This window comes from Acomys minous (assembly GCF_964271855.1).
Source record: "Acomys minous genome assembly, chromosome: 3".
NCBI classification, from domain to species: domain Eukaryota; kingdom Metazoa; phylum Chordata; class Mammalia; order Rodentia; family Muridae; genus Acomys; species Acomys minous.
The window spans coordinates 64587012-64604169 of NC_140485.1; the positions used below are offsets into that span (position 1 = coordinate 64587012).

Here is a 17158-nt window from a genome sequence, read left to right on the forward strand (position 1 = left end):
CTATTACAAGGCCAACTAGGAAGCTGGATGTTTCTACAAAGACAGCCTTTAAATTTGACTCCGGAAGATGCTCCTGTAGCCTTGCAGCTCTTCCGTGAGTCTCTCTCCCTCTGATCACTTGGCCACTGAAACCATCTGTTCCATTGCAGGTGATGTCAGACAATGAGTGTGTTCAGAATGGGAACCCAGTGCTGGTGTCCACTCACGTGATTCAACACTATGATGAAGGTGAGTGCTGTGTGTGAAGACCACTCTGTGGAGTGTAAGGGGCCTCTGGCCCTATTTACAGTGAGCAGAGTAAGGGCAGGGCCACAGGATTTTTCCTCAAAAGCTCACATATTCATTCCCTGGGGTGGCAGATACACTGGGCCCACACTGGGTGCTTACACACTGGACGCTGCCCGTCCTATGGCCTTAGAGCCAGAATCTGGGTGCCATCACATCGGTCTCCTCTGAGTTCTGGGAAAACCTAATTCAGGATGTTTCGACTCAAAGATGACTAGCTTCTCCCTGTGTCTCCACGTGTGTGAGTCTGTCTGTAGACCTGCAGTCCTGCTGCCATAAGGAAACAGGTCAACTGTGTCAGGGCCTACCTTGACAACCACATCTTGGCCATCTGAAAGACTGTTTCCAAACCTTCACAGTGGTTAAGAACCTCAGCATCTTTGGGGAGATAGAATTCAGGCCATGACAACACTCATGTGAATACACATGGCAGCTGGGCAGGGCTTTGCAGCAGCAGACAAGAACAAATAATAGAGAGCCCCAAGCATCTGGATTCTGGGGATTTTAGAAGCCCCGCTTGGCAGCTCATCAGCTATGTGCTTTGGCACAAGCGAGGTGTGGGTCTATTGCAGTTGATGACCCTTTGATGAGTGACCCAATCTCATCTTCCCTGTGACTTTGGAGAACTGGAAAAAGCAAAACCTCAGACTTCCCAGAGATCACACACTTGGAGAGCACGAACTCTTCCACATACTTTCAGGCCAGACCTAATCAATAATCCTTACAAGAAGATGCACTAGTCTATGGCTGGATGGCTCAGTGGTTAAGAACACCTGCTGTTCTTCCATAGGATGTGGAGTCCATGCCCAGCACACACATGGCGGCTCACAACCATCTATAGTGCCAGTTCCTAAAATTAGATGCTTTCTTCTGGCCTCCATGAGCTCCTGTGTGCCTGTAGTATACATAACACACACACACACACACACACACACACACACACACACACACACTTTTTAAAAAGATCATTATACCTTTCCACTTTATAAGTTGCCGGTTACAGAAATGCTACAGTCCCACTGATATTTGGCAATCCCTTTCATCTGGTAAGGCAGGAGGAAGTCGGCTGCCCAACTTACTTTGTCACGAAAAGCAAGAAGAGAGAGATGGCACTAAGCCCAGAGATGCCAGGAAGAAAAGCCAAAGGGGCTTTTACCCATCATGGAAGATAATTGTTCTCTGGTTTGTTTTTGGCTTTGCAAACTCCACTGCACGTCCCCCTTAGGGACTGTAGAACAAGGATTCACAAAAGGCTAAGCTGTGTGAGTGGAGATACTGCAGCTGCCACGTAATTAACATTCTGCCTCTCTCTCTCTCTCTCTCTCTCTCTCTCTCTCTCTCTCTCTCTCTCTCTCTCACACACACACACACACACACACACACACACACACACACACACACACACACGCTTTAAAAAGATACATCTATTCTCCAGAGAGGTGCCTGAGTCACACTGAAACAGACTTGAAGTTTGGGGCAGAAGCCAAAGGAGACAGAAAGTGAGCATTGGAGGCAACGAAGGACAGCGGGGTAGGGTGAGTGGGAGGATGCGCTGGGCTCACAGGTGGCTGCTGGGATTCTGTAGGTGACTCAGCAAATCACTGCGAGGATCTCATCTTCCGTGTTGTTGTACCATAGAGACGTTGACTCATACGTGTGTGTGTGGCTTGTGTGGGTTCATGTAAAAAGAATAAGCGGACCTTTATTGTCAACAACATGAGAATGTTTGCTTCGGGATGCAACGTATAGCTGCAAGGTATGCAGTCAGGAAGCCATAGAGCATTGCAAGTGAGGGAGGGTGAGGCGCAAAATAGCGTTGCTACTTCTCCAAGATTGTGTCACCCTGGAACCTGTGAGCACATTACCTTACCTGTGGGTGACAAAAAGAAGGCTTTGTGAATGGGTGAGATGGAAAGATGGTCCTGAGCTATTCATGGAAGCCTAATGTCACCCGAAAGGTCATTGTAAAGAAAGAAGCAAGAACATTAGGGCTGGAAAAAAAAAGAGGTAACATTGAGTGTTAGAGGTTGATGTTAATTAATAAAAGGTCATCGCACTTAGGCAGGGCAAATGAGATGGGCATGGCTAAGGTTCCTGGGCATGGCAAGACAGAGAGAATCTTGGGAGGAAGAAGAGTGACCAGTGGAGATGAGAGGAGAAGAAGGCTGCCATGGGTTAGATGGAAGAGAAGCATATGGCTGACGTGGATGGAGATTTGGCCTAGATGAGGAATATTAGCAAGTATTTGGGATTATGGATGGGAGGTAGCTTGATAGAAATTATTAGAAGCGGATGGCATGGGCTTGGGGCCTGGATCCCATACCTGCCCCTCTATGAGAAGTAGTTTAGAAGATTGATATCTGCCCTGCCCCAGGTTAACTAAGGCTATTTAAAAATATAACAGATGTCTGTGTCTTGTTTGATTGCTAGTGGGTTATACTACTGTAATAATAATGATAGGCCTGATAATAAACATTATTAAGTCTCACTGATATTTTAACCACAACAATTGGCGCTCAACATGGTAGGCCTAATAATAATGATAATTTAACAATTGAGAGCATGCGTTAGAGGGAGGAAAGTGAAAGGAGGGAGGGAAAAATGAGGCAAGGGGATGCTTAAAGATGAATACTGTAGGCTTAACTGTGGAAAGGGGACCATAAGCCTCAGAACAGGCATGGAAATTTCTAGAAGCTGACCCACTTTTAACATGTGACCTTCTAAGCTCTGAGATACCCATGTTGTGTTAAGGCCCCAAGCTTGCTAGTCACTTGGTCCCATATTGCATGCACGTATTGCAGGCTAAGCAACTTGACTTGGTAGATGGTGTCAGCTCTGCCACTTGCTCTCTGTATAATGGTGGGATGCCCAAGATCCACCTGTAAGATGGGAGTCATGCAGCTCTGTCCAGCCATAAGGGGGCTGTGGGCAGAGGCTATGAAGGATGAACTTGAGGAAATGAAGGAGGAGAGGCCAGCTATAGACAAAGTAGACTGAGGTGCCCACCTTTGTCACTGGCTGCCCCGGTGAACCAATCTCACCTGATTGGATTTTCTTTCTTGTGTATTTATTTCTAAAACTTCACAAATCTTTGGGGACATGAAAATTCTCCCATCTCTCTCTTTCTTTGATTCTGCCTAGTGAACTTATCCTGTGTAAAAAAAAAACCCAAAAGTCTCCATCCTCACAGCTGATGTGTGACAGAGCCCAACACGTGACTGGTCTGTCAGAACACACCGTTTCCCAGACATGACACCTGTCTGTTGCCCACGGATAAGAGGTTCCTTAGAATTAATGTATTCCTTTTAATCCCTCGCCCACTGTTCTTTTTTTAAAAAATACATTTATTTTATTACACATGTATAAAGCAAACTACATACAGCAGAGAGAACCATGTGACAATCATGAGAATCATGAGTTCTATAAATGTTACACTCATAGTGGTTTGGCTATTTGTATTTGTCCAGTTTGAAGTAAGTGTCTTTTCTGTCTTGTTGGGTCTAAATTTCTGAATGAAATTAAATATCTATCCTATCTCAACTCTAATAACTTCTTTATCTTGATCTAAAATGATCTTGTCCCCTAACCAACTAAACTTGGTTGTAAAACTATAGTATCTGGCCTTCAATGCCCCCCAGGGACTTGAAAAGGAATAAAACTTAAATTCCTGAGTGAACCAGCAGTGCAGGTTAGCAGCTTACAAAATGTACAAATTGACTTAGATGGTTTGCTGCCCGAACAGTCACCCAACACTCTCTATAACGTTGGAGCCTCATCTTCCCCAGTATCTCTGCTAGACTTGTTCGCAGGGAAGGAACTATTGAGGACTTGCTTACCCTGACTTGACAGAGTGCAGCCGTCAACTCTGCCTACATCTAAGCTGCCCATTTTTAGGCAGATTCTGTTTGTGGCAGGAATGAGGACATTTTGTCCAGTGGCTGGTTTGCCACATTTGAAACCATCTCCATAAGGAGGTTCTTTGATACTCATCATCTTCTTTGAGGTAGGCTGGGTGTTGTCAGGAGTTAACTTGTCTTATTGTCAAAGAAATTTAGGATTATAAGAACAACTTTAAATGCCATATTCTGCCGGGCGGTGGTGGTGCACACCTTTAATCCCAGCACTCGGGAGGCAGACGCAGGCAGATTGATGTGAGTTTGAGGCCAGCCTGGTCTATAAAGCAAGTCCAGGATAGCCAAGGCTTCACAGAGAAACCCTGTCTCAAAAAAAAAAAAAAAAAACCCATATTCTATGTGTCTCTGAGGCTTTTGAAGAACTTATTCAACTATTTTACCTCATATATGGATAGAGTCATATCCACCCAACAAGTATTTGACATGCCCAGGCCTTGTATCAATATACTAAATTCTATAGCAATGACTTAGACATAACCTTCATTATGAGTAACAATTAAGGCCTTGAGTTAAGGAGTAAGTTCAATCATCAAGCTTTTGTTCTATCCTCCCTCTATGTTCCTTTATCACCCTTCCTTTCCTTTCAGCTCCTATCTCCTTACCTACGTATGCAAGATAAAGGAAAAGAGAGACATCTCTGCCTTTCACCTAGTTTTTTCTCCGTATAAGACCATTGTCAACTGTTCTTAAAGAAGGAATGGCCTAGTTTTGCATCTTTAAAATATGTGTGTGTGTGTGTGTGTGTGTGTGTGTGTGTGTGTGTGTGTGTGTGTGTGTCTAGACACACATATGTGGAATCCGTTTAATGAACTGCAAATTCCCTAGTCTTGTTAAAAAGAGGTGTCTACTGATAAGACAATGAATGATCCTTGAGGCACTGTCTCTGACAGTCCCTCGACTCATAGCTGCCTGGCAGTGGGAAAAAAGTATGGGTCCTGGGCAGCAGCTAACATGTGTATTCTGTTAGCAGCCATTGTTCCTAGCTACCCTGTCTGCTTTTGTTTGGGGTTTTGTTGTTGTTGTTGTTGTTTGTTGTTGCTCCTTCTGACCTTGAAGTCACAATCGTCTTCTCTCATTCTACAGTAGCTGGGGTTACCGACCTTAACACAGTGCCAGGCTTTTAAAAAAATGCTTCCATGACTTAGACGAAAGTCTGATAGGGAGTTGAGGCTCAGTCAGTAAAGTACAGGGGGGTCAGTAAAGTTGATGCTCAGAATCCTGTTTAAAAAAAAAAAAGGCTGGCATGGCATCATGTGTTTATAATCCCAGTCCTGGGGAAGTGGAGAGAAACAGATCTCTGGGCCTCAGTGGCCAGCCAGTCTAGTCTAGTTGACAAGTCTCAGACCAGGAAGAGATCCTGTTTCAAAAGCAACAAGATAGATAATGCCAGGTAAACGACACACAGTGTTGTTCTCACACCACACACACACACCACCTCACACACACCTGGACACACGTGAGCAGACACGTACACCTAGATGAGATTACCTAAGCAATTTAAATGTTAGAAGTTTCTGAGAGCAAAGGGCTGGTTGTCATCTGTTAAAACACACCCAGAGCTCAGCACATGCAATGCGCTCAAGGCCTGGACCAGCACAGATGGGCAGATGGCTGAGGGGCAGCTTGAGGCTCTGTGAGGCACAGAAGTTGCAAGGAGCTAGAAATGCTCCCCTGTCTCCACAGCTCTCTATGTGTGGCTCCTGGAAGGAAACCAATTAAGAGATCCGTGGTACTCAAGTGACAGCCTGAGGTTAGGGTTTTCACTTAGAACCACCTCAGCTCAGAACATCTGCAACAGTGTCCTGGCCAAACACACTACACAGCAGACCCCAGAGCTGGCCACCTCTGGCATTATGTTTACATCACTACATCATATGTCTCAAAAGATAGCTTTCAAAAAATTTTCATAACCGTCATCCTACTTGTCACCATCATCAACCATCGTCACCATTACGAGCAGCAGCAGCCATCGTCATCAACCAGCATTATCCTAATCACCAACATCACCACCTTTATCAGCCAGCATCATCACCATCATCACAATAATCACCACCATTATCAACTATTTCGTTCATCTGCTTTGAATCCTGTATCTCTTTTCTATAACCCTCTTCTCCTTTCATTGCCTATTTCTTTTCATTACTAGTCCATTTATTTTGCTTTTGCTTTCTCTTCCTTCCATGTCTGTGCATATGGTGGCTCAATGTTCACCTTTCTGAGGACCTCCTTACCTGCTTTCCAAGGCGAACCCCCACCAGTGGCGCACATAGATCCCAGTTGCTCTGCATCCTCACCGACACTCGCTACTGGCTGCCTGTTTTATTACAGCCATCCCAGTGGGTGTGGAGTGGAGCTGTGCTGTGCTGTTGACTGTATTTCCACAGAGACAATGACACTAAGCATCCTTGGATGTGCCCAATGACCATCTACATTTGGAAGAGTGATGCCAACTTAATTTGATAGCTTTCCTGCCTCCTGCTCCCCTGGGTCCCTTGCCTCATACCATCTCCTCGATAATTTTCCCAGAATCCCAGACCAATATTAACCAGCCTTTGGCAGAGAACGTGATTTCTTACCCCATCCCACTCCTTGTTATACTAACAGCTGTGGGCATAAGGAGGGTGAGGCACCACCTTCTTTGGCAAGCACTTAACATACAAGTATCTGATCAATTCCCCCCCCCCCCCCATGGTATGGGGATGTTGCTATATCACATTGCTGCTCTGAATCTCTAGACTCTTTTTGGGAAGCAATCTGGCAGAAGCTTTTTTTTTTTTTTTTTTTTTTTTGCATATTCATTGGTTTGGGGCAGCGACTCCATATTTGCTCTTCTAGTCTAAAGTAGAAAGAAAACCACTAGTTTAGGGCAGAGTTGTTTGAAGGGGAGATGAAAGAAACAATGTAGAAATTTCTAGAATATTTATGGATTAGGCAATGGTTTATATGTTTCAGGTTTTTTTTTTTTAAATACCGTTTCTTTGTATAGGGTTGGCTGTCCCGGAACTTCCTCTGTAGACTAGGCTGACCTTGTACACTCAGAGATGTACCTACCTCTGCCAGGTGTGGTGGCACATGCCTTTAATACCAGCACTTGGGAGGCAGAGGCAGGCAGATCACTGAGTTCAAGGCCAGCCTGGTCTACAAAGCAAGTCTAGGATAGCCAAGGCTACACAGAGAAACCCTGTTTCAAAAAATAATAATAATAATAATAATAATAATAATAATAAAAATAAAAAATAAATGCATCCACCACCACCACCTAACATATATCTTTTACAATATCTATATTAAGAAATATCAGTTCAAGGCCGGCCTGGTATACAAAGAGAGTCCAGAAAAGCCAGGGATATTACAGAGAGAAACCAAAAGAGAGAAGGAAAGAAAGGAAGGAAGGAAGAAAGGAAGGAAGAAAGAAGATAGACTTTGTAACTCCTTTAGAAAGAAAGGAGATATATTTGGATATTTTGACTATGATTGACAACATTTTTATATAAAAATCATCAAAAATATTTCTAATTTAGGGCTTGGGAGATAGCTCAGTTATAAAGTGATTGCCTTGCAAGTGAGAGGCCCTGGGTTTGATGCCCAGAAGTCTTTATTTTAAAAAAAAAAAAAAAGTGTGTGGTGTGTGTGTGTGTGTGTGTGTGTGTGTGTGTGTGTGTGTCTCACTTTAATCCCAGCACTCAGGAGGCGGAGGCAGGTAGATCCCTGTACATTTAAGACCAGCCTGGTCTACATAATCAGTTCTAGGCTAGCCAGGGCTAAACAACGAGACCCTGCCTTAAAAACCAAAACAGGGAGTAGTGGCGTGAGCCTGCATCTCAGCATGGTGGAGATGGATGGGTCCCGGGAGCTCACTGGCAGCCAACCTTCCAGGCCAGTGGGAGACTCTAACTTAAACATCGAACAAAGACCATGAGTGTCACCTGAGACGGTCTTCTCTGCCTTCCACACACTCACAATGATAAGTGCAGCCACCATGCACGAGTGTGCAGACTGCTGGAGGAGCCACGTCATGTTGCGGAGGTTGGTTGCAAATTGGGTGGAAGGCAGGAATAGGAAGAAGGACTGGGCGAGCCTTCGAGTTTGGTGGTAGAGACACGGCACATCAGATGGATATTATCACCTGACTTAAGAAGGAAAAACAAAAGCAAAACCCAAACAAACAAAACCCCCAAGACTCGCTCAAACATCTGCTGCGTCTTTCAGTGACAGGCAGTATTGGAGCAGTTGGCTTTGCACTTGGAGTAACCCTGCATACCTCCACAATTTTGCAAAGCATGCAAGCACTAGGAAGGTGGTGAGGAAAGACAAGAATGGAAAAATGTGACGTCACTGCCCGAGTCTTACCCATGAGAACAGACCAACGCTGTGGCCTCCTGAAGATGTGTTCTGGGTATCACAGGGTTAATAGTCCACTTGACTCCCGTGACATTACTCAATGTCCAGGCAACTCAAGCTGAAAATCAAGACTCCGTCCCCAAGATCCAAAAACTCCCTCCGTTATTTGTGCAAGGGTTTCCTGGCCAAGACATCCTGGCTCTTCAGAACGGAGATGAAAAGCCTGAAACGTGATCGGTCAGTGAAGTTTCCAAATCTCCCATCTTCCTCCAAGCCATAAGCATCTGCCCCACCAACCCTGACACTTCAGAACAACAAACCGCCCAGCACCAAAAGCCACAGTTGTTTGAAGTGTCATTTGACTCTATACGACCCCGACCCAACCCTCCGAGGGTCATTTTCATGTACTCTCTGAGGTCTTCATCCTTTCTTTTCCCAAGGGCTTCCCAGAGTCCTTTGATATTTAAATAGATGTGTCTTTTGAAGAGCTCAACATCTCCCTCCCTCCCTCTGCAATGCACTGCCTTGCCCTGTGTCCTCTGCATTTGAATCCTGATGCCACAATCGCCGTGTGTCTGATCCTAGTACTCCACCCAAATGTTAACTCCCATTGTTCTACAAACCCCCATCGCATCTGCAAGATTCGGAGCAGGTCCCCTAGGTGACTGCCCAGCATTGTATGTCTGCTCTGCGACTTAGCCTGCTCGATCAGGATATCAACACAGAAGACCAGGTTGTGCAGGGAATGGCGGGGGAGGGGCTGGAGAGATGGTGAAGTGCTCACCGTGCAAACACGAGGACATGGGTTTGGATCCCCAGCACGAAAATAAAATAGCCAAACCTAGCAGCGCATCTGTAATTCTAGTGCTGAGACAGGAGGACTTTCGAGACTTGGGAAACAATCAGTCTAGCCAAATCAGCACGCTCGAGGTTCAGTGAGAGACCCTATCTCAAAAAGCAAGAAAATAAAGTGGAGCAGCTTTATGGGTACCCACGTGTACATGTACTCCCATACACGTGCACACACACATGTGAACACACGCACATACCACACACATATGCAAAATGGTGCCATGTAGAGAACAGGCACATGAACCTATGGACTAGGTGTTCAGAAATGGATGCTTTATTGGCAGAGCAAAGATGACAAGACTCGGCTTTCCCTTTGATAGCCTCTGGGAGAACTGGGACAGTAAATCTCAGAAACAGAGGAGCCTGTCCCCAGCAGCTTGTTACAGTGTGGCTGTTCTCCTGTAAGCACTGACATCTTTCCCGGCTTCACCTCAGGGCTCTGCTCTTTGCCTTACCTGTGTCATCTGACTTGGCCTGACCACCAGGCATTCGTAAAGACATTCAGGGCTGTAACTAGACATCCTAGGATTGTGTTCACTCAGGGTGTGTGTGTGTGTGTGTGTGTGTGTGTGTGTGTATGATGTATGAAGAAACAAAGGGTTTCAATAGTTCCCTCTTTCCATGTGGGGGGTCCACTCTAGCGCCCCCTAGTGGTGTCCTAAAGTGCTGGACACCATTTGTGCCTATGATAATGCTAATGGGCTGATAAAATGCTATAGCATATGCTTGGCAAGCTGATGACCTAGGCACAGTGCCTGGAAGCCATATGGTGGAAGGGGAGAACAGAGTCCTGCACGTTGTCCTCTGACCTCTACACATAAGCCCTGGCACTTGCCCCCAGTGCTGCATCCATAATAAATAAGAGGAAGGTTTAATAAGAAGAGCCACCCCAAAACTAGAAGCAAAATCCAAACTAACAGGTGCACAAGCTGTGACACAGAAATGCAAAAAAAAAAAAAAAAGTTTAAAAATGAAAGAAAAGAAAAGCAACAGGACTTCTGAAAATCCAGAGCTCCTGACTTCTAAGCTCAAAGACGCTGACTCCGGGTAAAATGCCAGGAAGATTTCAAAAGCTTTCTTTTAAAGATGATTGATGACCTGAAAGAACACACAAAGAAGCAGCTGGATTCAGTCCCAGGGGAGGAAGGTCAGCAACGAAGAGGGACAGTTAGCAAAATGGATGAGAAAGTCAGCAACACAGGGAAACACCAGCAAAGGAGCCGAGGATTAAAAAAAAAAAAAAGGGTAAATAGAAATGTTGGGAATAAAAATTTAGTGGATAATATTTTTTAAAAAAATACTCACACACAGTGTTGCCAACAGATGCCACTAAGCAGAAGAAAGAAATGCAGAGAGGGAGAAGGAGGTTCGTAGTATAAACAGTCTCTCCCCATCCATAAAGAAACAGACTAGATGACAAAGCGACAGCCAGCTGTGTGCTGTCTCTGAGAAACACATTGCACTAGTAAAGACTCCCACAGACGGAGAGGCAGAGGATGAAAAACAACTTCTACAGCCAATGGGAGCCAGAAAGACAAACTGCCAGAGATAGCCCAGTATCCCTTAAAGTCAGCTAGAAAGAACACTACATACTAATAAAGACACAAATCAATTCACCAAGAAGATATAACAATTATAAATATATATGCACCAATTTCATAAAGTAAACACTCGTGACCATAAGAGGCTGGACCCTGAAGATGGACTGGGGGACGGGGTGAACATCACTGAACCTCTTCATTTGTTCTTCTTCCAAGCGTGACTATGCTGACTTAATCCCCTTTCTCTGCTTTCACTACTCGTTGTCTTTCACTCAGCCTGTTGAGGATGGTTGGCCAAGCCCGGTTGTCAGGGCCTCCACAATCCAGGCTCCGACCCTAACAACCCTGGTAACAATATGGACCACCCAGCTTACAGCGTAGAGCTTCAGCTGCCGTGAAGGGGGCCCACTTAAAGCCTGTGGCTCCTACAAGTCCCTGAGTGGCTTCACCTGATCTCTGGCAACAAGGGTTCTTGTTTCTTTCTGTTGTTGGCTTAATGTGTGTTATGTCATATTCGGCAATGAGACTTTTCAAAGCAAAATACTGGCTGGCACTCTTCCCCCCCACCCCCGCCCCCGGGGAAACTGTTGTGTTGTTTTTCTTTGCTGTAACACCTCTTAGCTCCTTTAGTTCCCAGCCAGGATGTGAAGAGGGGAAATAAAGCCATGCTTTCAGTGCTTTGCAAAGGCCACCTCCTTGTTGTTTTTGTTTGTTTATTTGTTTGTTTGTTTTTTCAATCTCAAACTCTCTCTTTTTGTCAACTGTTTCCTCTCCCTTTGGCATGGACCAGACCCACAATCCATTTCTGCTCACTCTGACAAGCCAAAGGCATCCCTTGCTTGTTTGGTGCCTGCTCTGCCTGCTGCTCCCTCTCTCCTTCCCTCCCTCCTGCAGTGTATTTGCTTCCAGAGCGCAGGAGAACAGTGCTGGAGAGGGGCTAGCCAGTGCACCAATCCCTGGCCTCATCTTGTGTCACTTCTCTGCCTTCTGTGTTCCTAAAAGGTCACTGAGGCACACAAGAGGACGGCTGACTTTAGGCTCTGTAAGATACTGGAGTTTGCCAGAGCAACTGCGGACGAACGTGTGTATGTGTGGCCATGTGTTTATCGTCCAATGTAATGGAGACAGAACAGAGCAATCTCTGATACTCTCTCTGCGTTTCCCTGCTCTTGGATTTCTTGCAAACAGATCCCGAGATGTGTCTGCCTAAATCTCTACTAAACAAAGTGCAGAGTTGGCAAGGGTGGGGAGAGGTCTTTGACATTATCATAGTATCTGTCAGTCATTACGGACCTGCTGAGGGGAGCAGCATCAAGCCAGACCCTGGGTCACCTTCCCTGAGGCATCATAACAGCCATACTGAGGAACTATTCTACTCCGTGTGTGTATGTGTGTGCACGCACACACATGCTTGTGTATGCACATGTGTATATGGGTTGGGATACATATGCACACATGTATGCATGTGATGGAGGCCAGAGGATAACCTTAAGTATTGCTCCTCAGGGGTTATACACATTTTTTGAAAAATGAGGCAGGGTTTCTCACTGTCTCAGCAGCCTGGAACTCACCAGTCAGGTGAGGTTGGGTGGACGGTGTGCCCCAAACCCACCTGCTTCCACCTCCCCAGGGCTTGAATTACAAGTGTGACCAGCTCAGCTTTCTCTCTACATGGGTTTGGGGGGATGGAACTCAGGCTCTGATGTTAGCAAGGCATCGCCTCAGCCCAATGTTCCCATTTTATAAGTGAGGGAAACTCAAGCTTGTTTGGGGCTTTTCCCAGGCTCTCAACGCTTGTCAGTAGAGGATCTTCAGAATCAAATATGATCCCAAACTTCTTCGCCATTGCTTTGCTATGAAAGGTTCTTAAAAGAAGGCAATTCAGTTGGCTCAAGGCAGGAAGTGGGGCAGGGCGGGGCGGCGGGGGGGGGGGGGGGGTTGTTTGGGAGTGTGGCAACTGCCAACTACACACACAGAACACATGAGCTGGCCACATCTGCAGTGCTGCCGCAGCCTTCCTGTACACACCAGTCGAGTCTGGACTTTCTGAGCACTGCTGTTTTAGTCTTGGACGTGCATGCCCCAGGGTCTGTGCTAGTAGATGCCTCACGTTAGCACGGGAGAGCATGAGCTCAGAAGTTGGCTTCGGTTGAGCCTTCTCACTGGGGACTGGCGGGAAGGTGGCTTGAGCTCTGGTGAAAATGTTCCCCCTTATCAGTGATGACAACAGCTGAATTTCATGGTGTGTATTGAGTACATCTAAGCTACTTTTCTGTAGACTTTAAGCATATTAACTAGTGGCAGCTCCTGAGAAAATGATGGGGGAACTTCTACTGTTTTGGAGAAAAACTAAAGCCCTTGGATTAAAAAAGGTTTTTTGTTTTTTGTTTTGTTTTTGTTTTGTTTTGTTTTGTTGCTTTTTTTGTTTGTTTGTTTGTTTTGGAGACAAGGTCTCACTGTGTTGCTCTGGCTGGCCTGGAACTCACAGAGATCCACCTGTTTCTGTCCCCATGGTGCTGGGGTTAAAGGGTAGCACCACCATTCCCTGATAGCAACAGCCTCACTCAGTGGTCCTCAAATGTGAGTGCTTTTTCTCTCCTAGGAGACATTTATAAAATATATTTGACTACCACAACATTGGGGTGTGAGGGGCATTCAAGAGGTTGGGGCCGATGGGGCTGCTAGACCTTACTCCCATGAGAAACAACAGCACAAGCTCAGACATCTAGAGTGCTGAAGGAGCCCAAGTTCTAACCTGCTATGGTTGCCTACTAGGAAATATTTGGGGCAGGGGGCCTTGAGACAGAGTTCCTCTGTGTAGTCCTGGCTGTCCTGGACTAGGCTGGCCTCGAACTCACAGAGATCTGCTTGCCTCTGCCTCCTCCAGTGCTGGGATTAAAGGCATGCGCCACCATGCCCAGCTCTTATGGGGGAAAATTAACTCTTATGTTTCTCTGGGTTGCTGGGAAGGTAAAAGATGAAAGCAGACATTGGGTGTCATTCACACAGTGCCTGGCAGGGAATGACTTCTTCGTCTTTGGCTTTTTCTGCCTCATCAGCCTTGGAGGGGTCTCTCTGCTAGGAAGAGCAGGGTCAGGGGATGTTCACTGCTCTACCAGCAGGGAACAAGGCCACCCCAGTCTGCGGAGGGGACGTTGTGTATCAAAAGTTGGGAGTCCATTATTCACCCTTGAATTTCCTGGCTTGTTGAATGACCACTGTTTATGTTTGTGTTTACAGTCGACTTGGGAATAAGCATCTTCAAGGATAATGTGGCTGCTTCTTCCCCCAAGACAACGGAGGCCCATGCTGTGGCCGATGCCAGCGGAAAGAATCTTGGGAAGGGAGCCAAGCCCGAGGCACCAGCTGCTAGATCGCGTTTTTTCTTGACACTCTCTCGGCCTGTACCAGGACGTCCCGGGGACCAAGGCACGGATTCATCGGCTGCTTCGGGGAGGCTTGATGTCAGCCCCGGCACAGTGCCTGCGAACAAAGACCCAAGTGAACACGGGGCGCTTCCGATGGCAGCTGCACCAGGGCCGGCTGCAGATAAAACCCCAGGGTGCACTGAGGCCAAGCAGCAGGCCCTCCCTGCCACCTGCCCGCCTCCGCCACCCTCACCACCTGAGTCCCAGGCAGAAGGCCAGTCCAGACCCAAGGATTTCAGCTTTTTGAACAGATTCTTTAAACTGGACAGGGGAAGAGAAAGTGTGCCAGTTGACAGCCAGCCTAAAGAAGCCAAGGGAGCAGAAGACCAAGCCCAGGCCCCAGAGGCTCCTGCTGACCCAGGGAATTCCCATGGTGTCTCTGCAGGCGAGGTAAGTGAGTGAAAATTTACCTGCTTCCTCTTCAATGGTTGCTTCTGTGGGGGACGCGGATCAGGTGAGACCACTGCAGTCACCCAAGGTCCTAAAGAAGGTAAGATTAGCTTCTCCTGTAGGTTTGTGTAGGCAGAAACATCTGAAGAGCAAAGCATCAGTAAGCTCTGTTTTATGTAAAGAAAAAGGTGGCAGGTGACTAATTAGAAATGAATCTGGCCTCCTTATCCAAGCCTAGGGTACAGGGCCTGTGTTTATGAGCCCAGAAAGAAAGGCACTATGGGAAAAAAATATGATTTCTACTAAGCCTAAATACCAGGCAGGGGAAGAAGACAGTGAGTGTTTGCCCAGCATGCTTGAAACACTGGCTTTGATCCCCAGTGCTCATATACCCAGTGTGTAGGCTCAGGCTTTTAATCCCAGCTCTTGGGAGGTAGAAACAAGAAAATTTAAAGTTCAAGGACATTCTTGGCTGCTTTGAGTTCTTGTCTCAAAAAAAAAAAAAAAGAAAGAAAGAAAGAAAGAAAGAAAGAAAAATTAACTATACTGTGACTATTAGGTACCAGCCAAAATTTCTAGATGGTCGAAACTGGAAAAAGACAATAAGAGTAACATATTGAGGCCTCTTGCTATCGATATTTTTCCTAAGCCCATAACTTTGGACATGGAGTTTATTTTAAAATGTTCTTTCACATGTCTACACCCAACTGTACTAGTTTGATGGACAGTCCAGTGAGCATCACGTGGGACGCGGTCTGGACCCACAGCTGTCAACCTTGCCGCAGCAAACATCCTGTCATATGCACAAGCCAAGAGCCCTAAGTTGTTCTTCGAGGGCCTATGGACTGATATTGATGACGATTGTAGGCGACTATTACACTTTGCCTGAGCAGAGACCCTCAGGCTGGGTTTGCCTGATCGCCCATGGGCATCTAGGGCCATTCACAGGTGGTGGCTTTTTTTTTTAAAACAGTCATGGGTTTTTAAGGTGTAGGGATCCATAGCCTGAATTAGGAAGAAATAAGAGCTATTTATAGAGAGAGGAAGAAGAGCTGTGCTCTGCGCATCTTTGCTCATTTGCCTAGTGACTCAGCCAAATCCTCATTCTTAATTAAACAAACCAAGCCGGTACCCACCAGCTAGCTCTTAAAGGTGTTGAGTCACACACCCCGGCACCCTCAGTCCACTCTTGGCGCTCTGCTATGTCGGCCTCCTCTACTGGGCAGGGATGAGGGACATAGAGACAGAAGCTACATTTAATTACAGTGGGTTCCCAGGTGAGAGTGGCTTCAAGACACAATCTGTGTTTAAAAAAAAAAAAAAAACATGTCAAGTAAGGATGCAGTCCAGCCCTGGGGATGCCCAGAGTCCAACTCATCTTTCAGAGTAGCCCACCGCCGTGTCTTTCTTCGTGGATAAAAGACGTCTCTTGCTTACACTTGCCAAAGGAAATGTGTGTGCTTAATTGTGTTATACTTCAAATTTTCCATTTTTTGTTGTTTTTGGTGGTGGTAGTATCATTGAAACTTGAAATACTGAGTGCTCACCATGTACCACATAAGCATAAAGTATTTTTTGCATATTATGAGATAGCTGTTTCTCCTTCAGCTAACAAATATGTGGATATTTGATTGCATATATGCACAAGGATTTTTAAAAACTGAACAGAAAAAGAAAAAAGGAAAGGAAGGAAGGAAGAGAAGAAAGAAAGATCAGTACTCTTCTGAGTTGTAAAGGTTTCTCATTGGCCCCGGTGGCCTACGTCTACATTTAGGGGAAAACCAATTGTTTTTTAAGTATAGTAAGAAAATACAGCCCTCAGGAAAGAACATGAATAAAGCATCCAATCAATAGCATTCTTGGAGCTGGTACCACCACGATGCAAATTTGAACACTGGATACATCGATTCAGAGTCCTTAGGGTAAATTATGCCTCGGGTTTTGCCACGTCAGCTATCCCGCCCTCTGTCCCATCCCCCACGGTTCTGTGTCTCCAGCCACACTGTCACTGTGTGCTCCTAGCTGGGTTTGGAAATCCAGCCACAAACCTACAAGATGTGAATTAGGAAAGAGATAGCTGTCCCCCCACCCCCACCCCATCTCATCCTGGGGGGGGGGGCGGCACACACACACAAATCTGTGTTTTCAGAATGACAATCTTATTTGTGTGCCTTATAAAACTACATTCAGACCATAGCATAATTAAAACAAGGCAAGAATTCATAAACAAGTGGAACATTTACCACATAGGCCAAAGAAAAGATAAATTATAGGCCTGAAAGCTGACTGAGCGTGATTCACATAAACCAACTGGTTGGCAGGGATGGGGCTTTTTTTTTTTTCCCTTCTTCTTTTTTCCTCTCTCTCCCTAACTGAAGCAGGGTTCTAAGATAAACATTTAATAGAT

The 17158-nt window shown here is 45.9% G+C and overlaps 1 protein-coding gene across 7 annotated transcripts in view; it reads left to right on the forward strand.

Annotated features, from left to right (window-relative positions):
• The window catches only part of BCAS1 (brain enriched myelin associated protein 1), a 72851-nt gene that overhangs the window by 1648 nt on the left and 54045 nt on the right, over positions 1–17158 (forward strand). For 6 of the 7 annotated variants that reach the window (XM_084776753.1, XM_084776757.1, XM_084776758.1 and 3 more), the window contains exons 2-3: positions 150–228; positions 14174–14751. In XM_084776753.1, coding sequence (XP_084632879.1) covers positions 150–228; positions 14174–14751 — 657 coding nt within the window. Of the gene's footprint in view, positions 1–149; positions 229–13138; positions 13176–14173; positions 14752–17158 lie in introns of those variants that run through there. The other variant, XM_084776755.1, reaches the window with a different exon arrangement.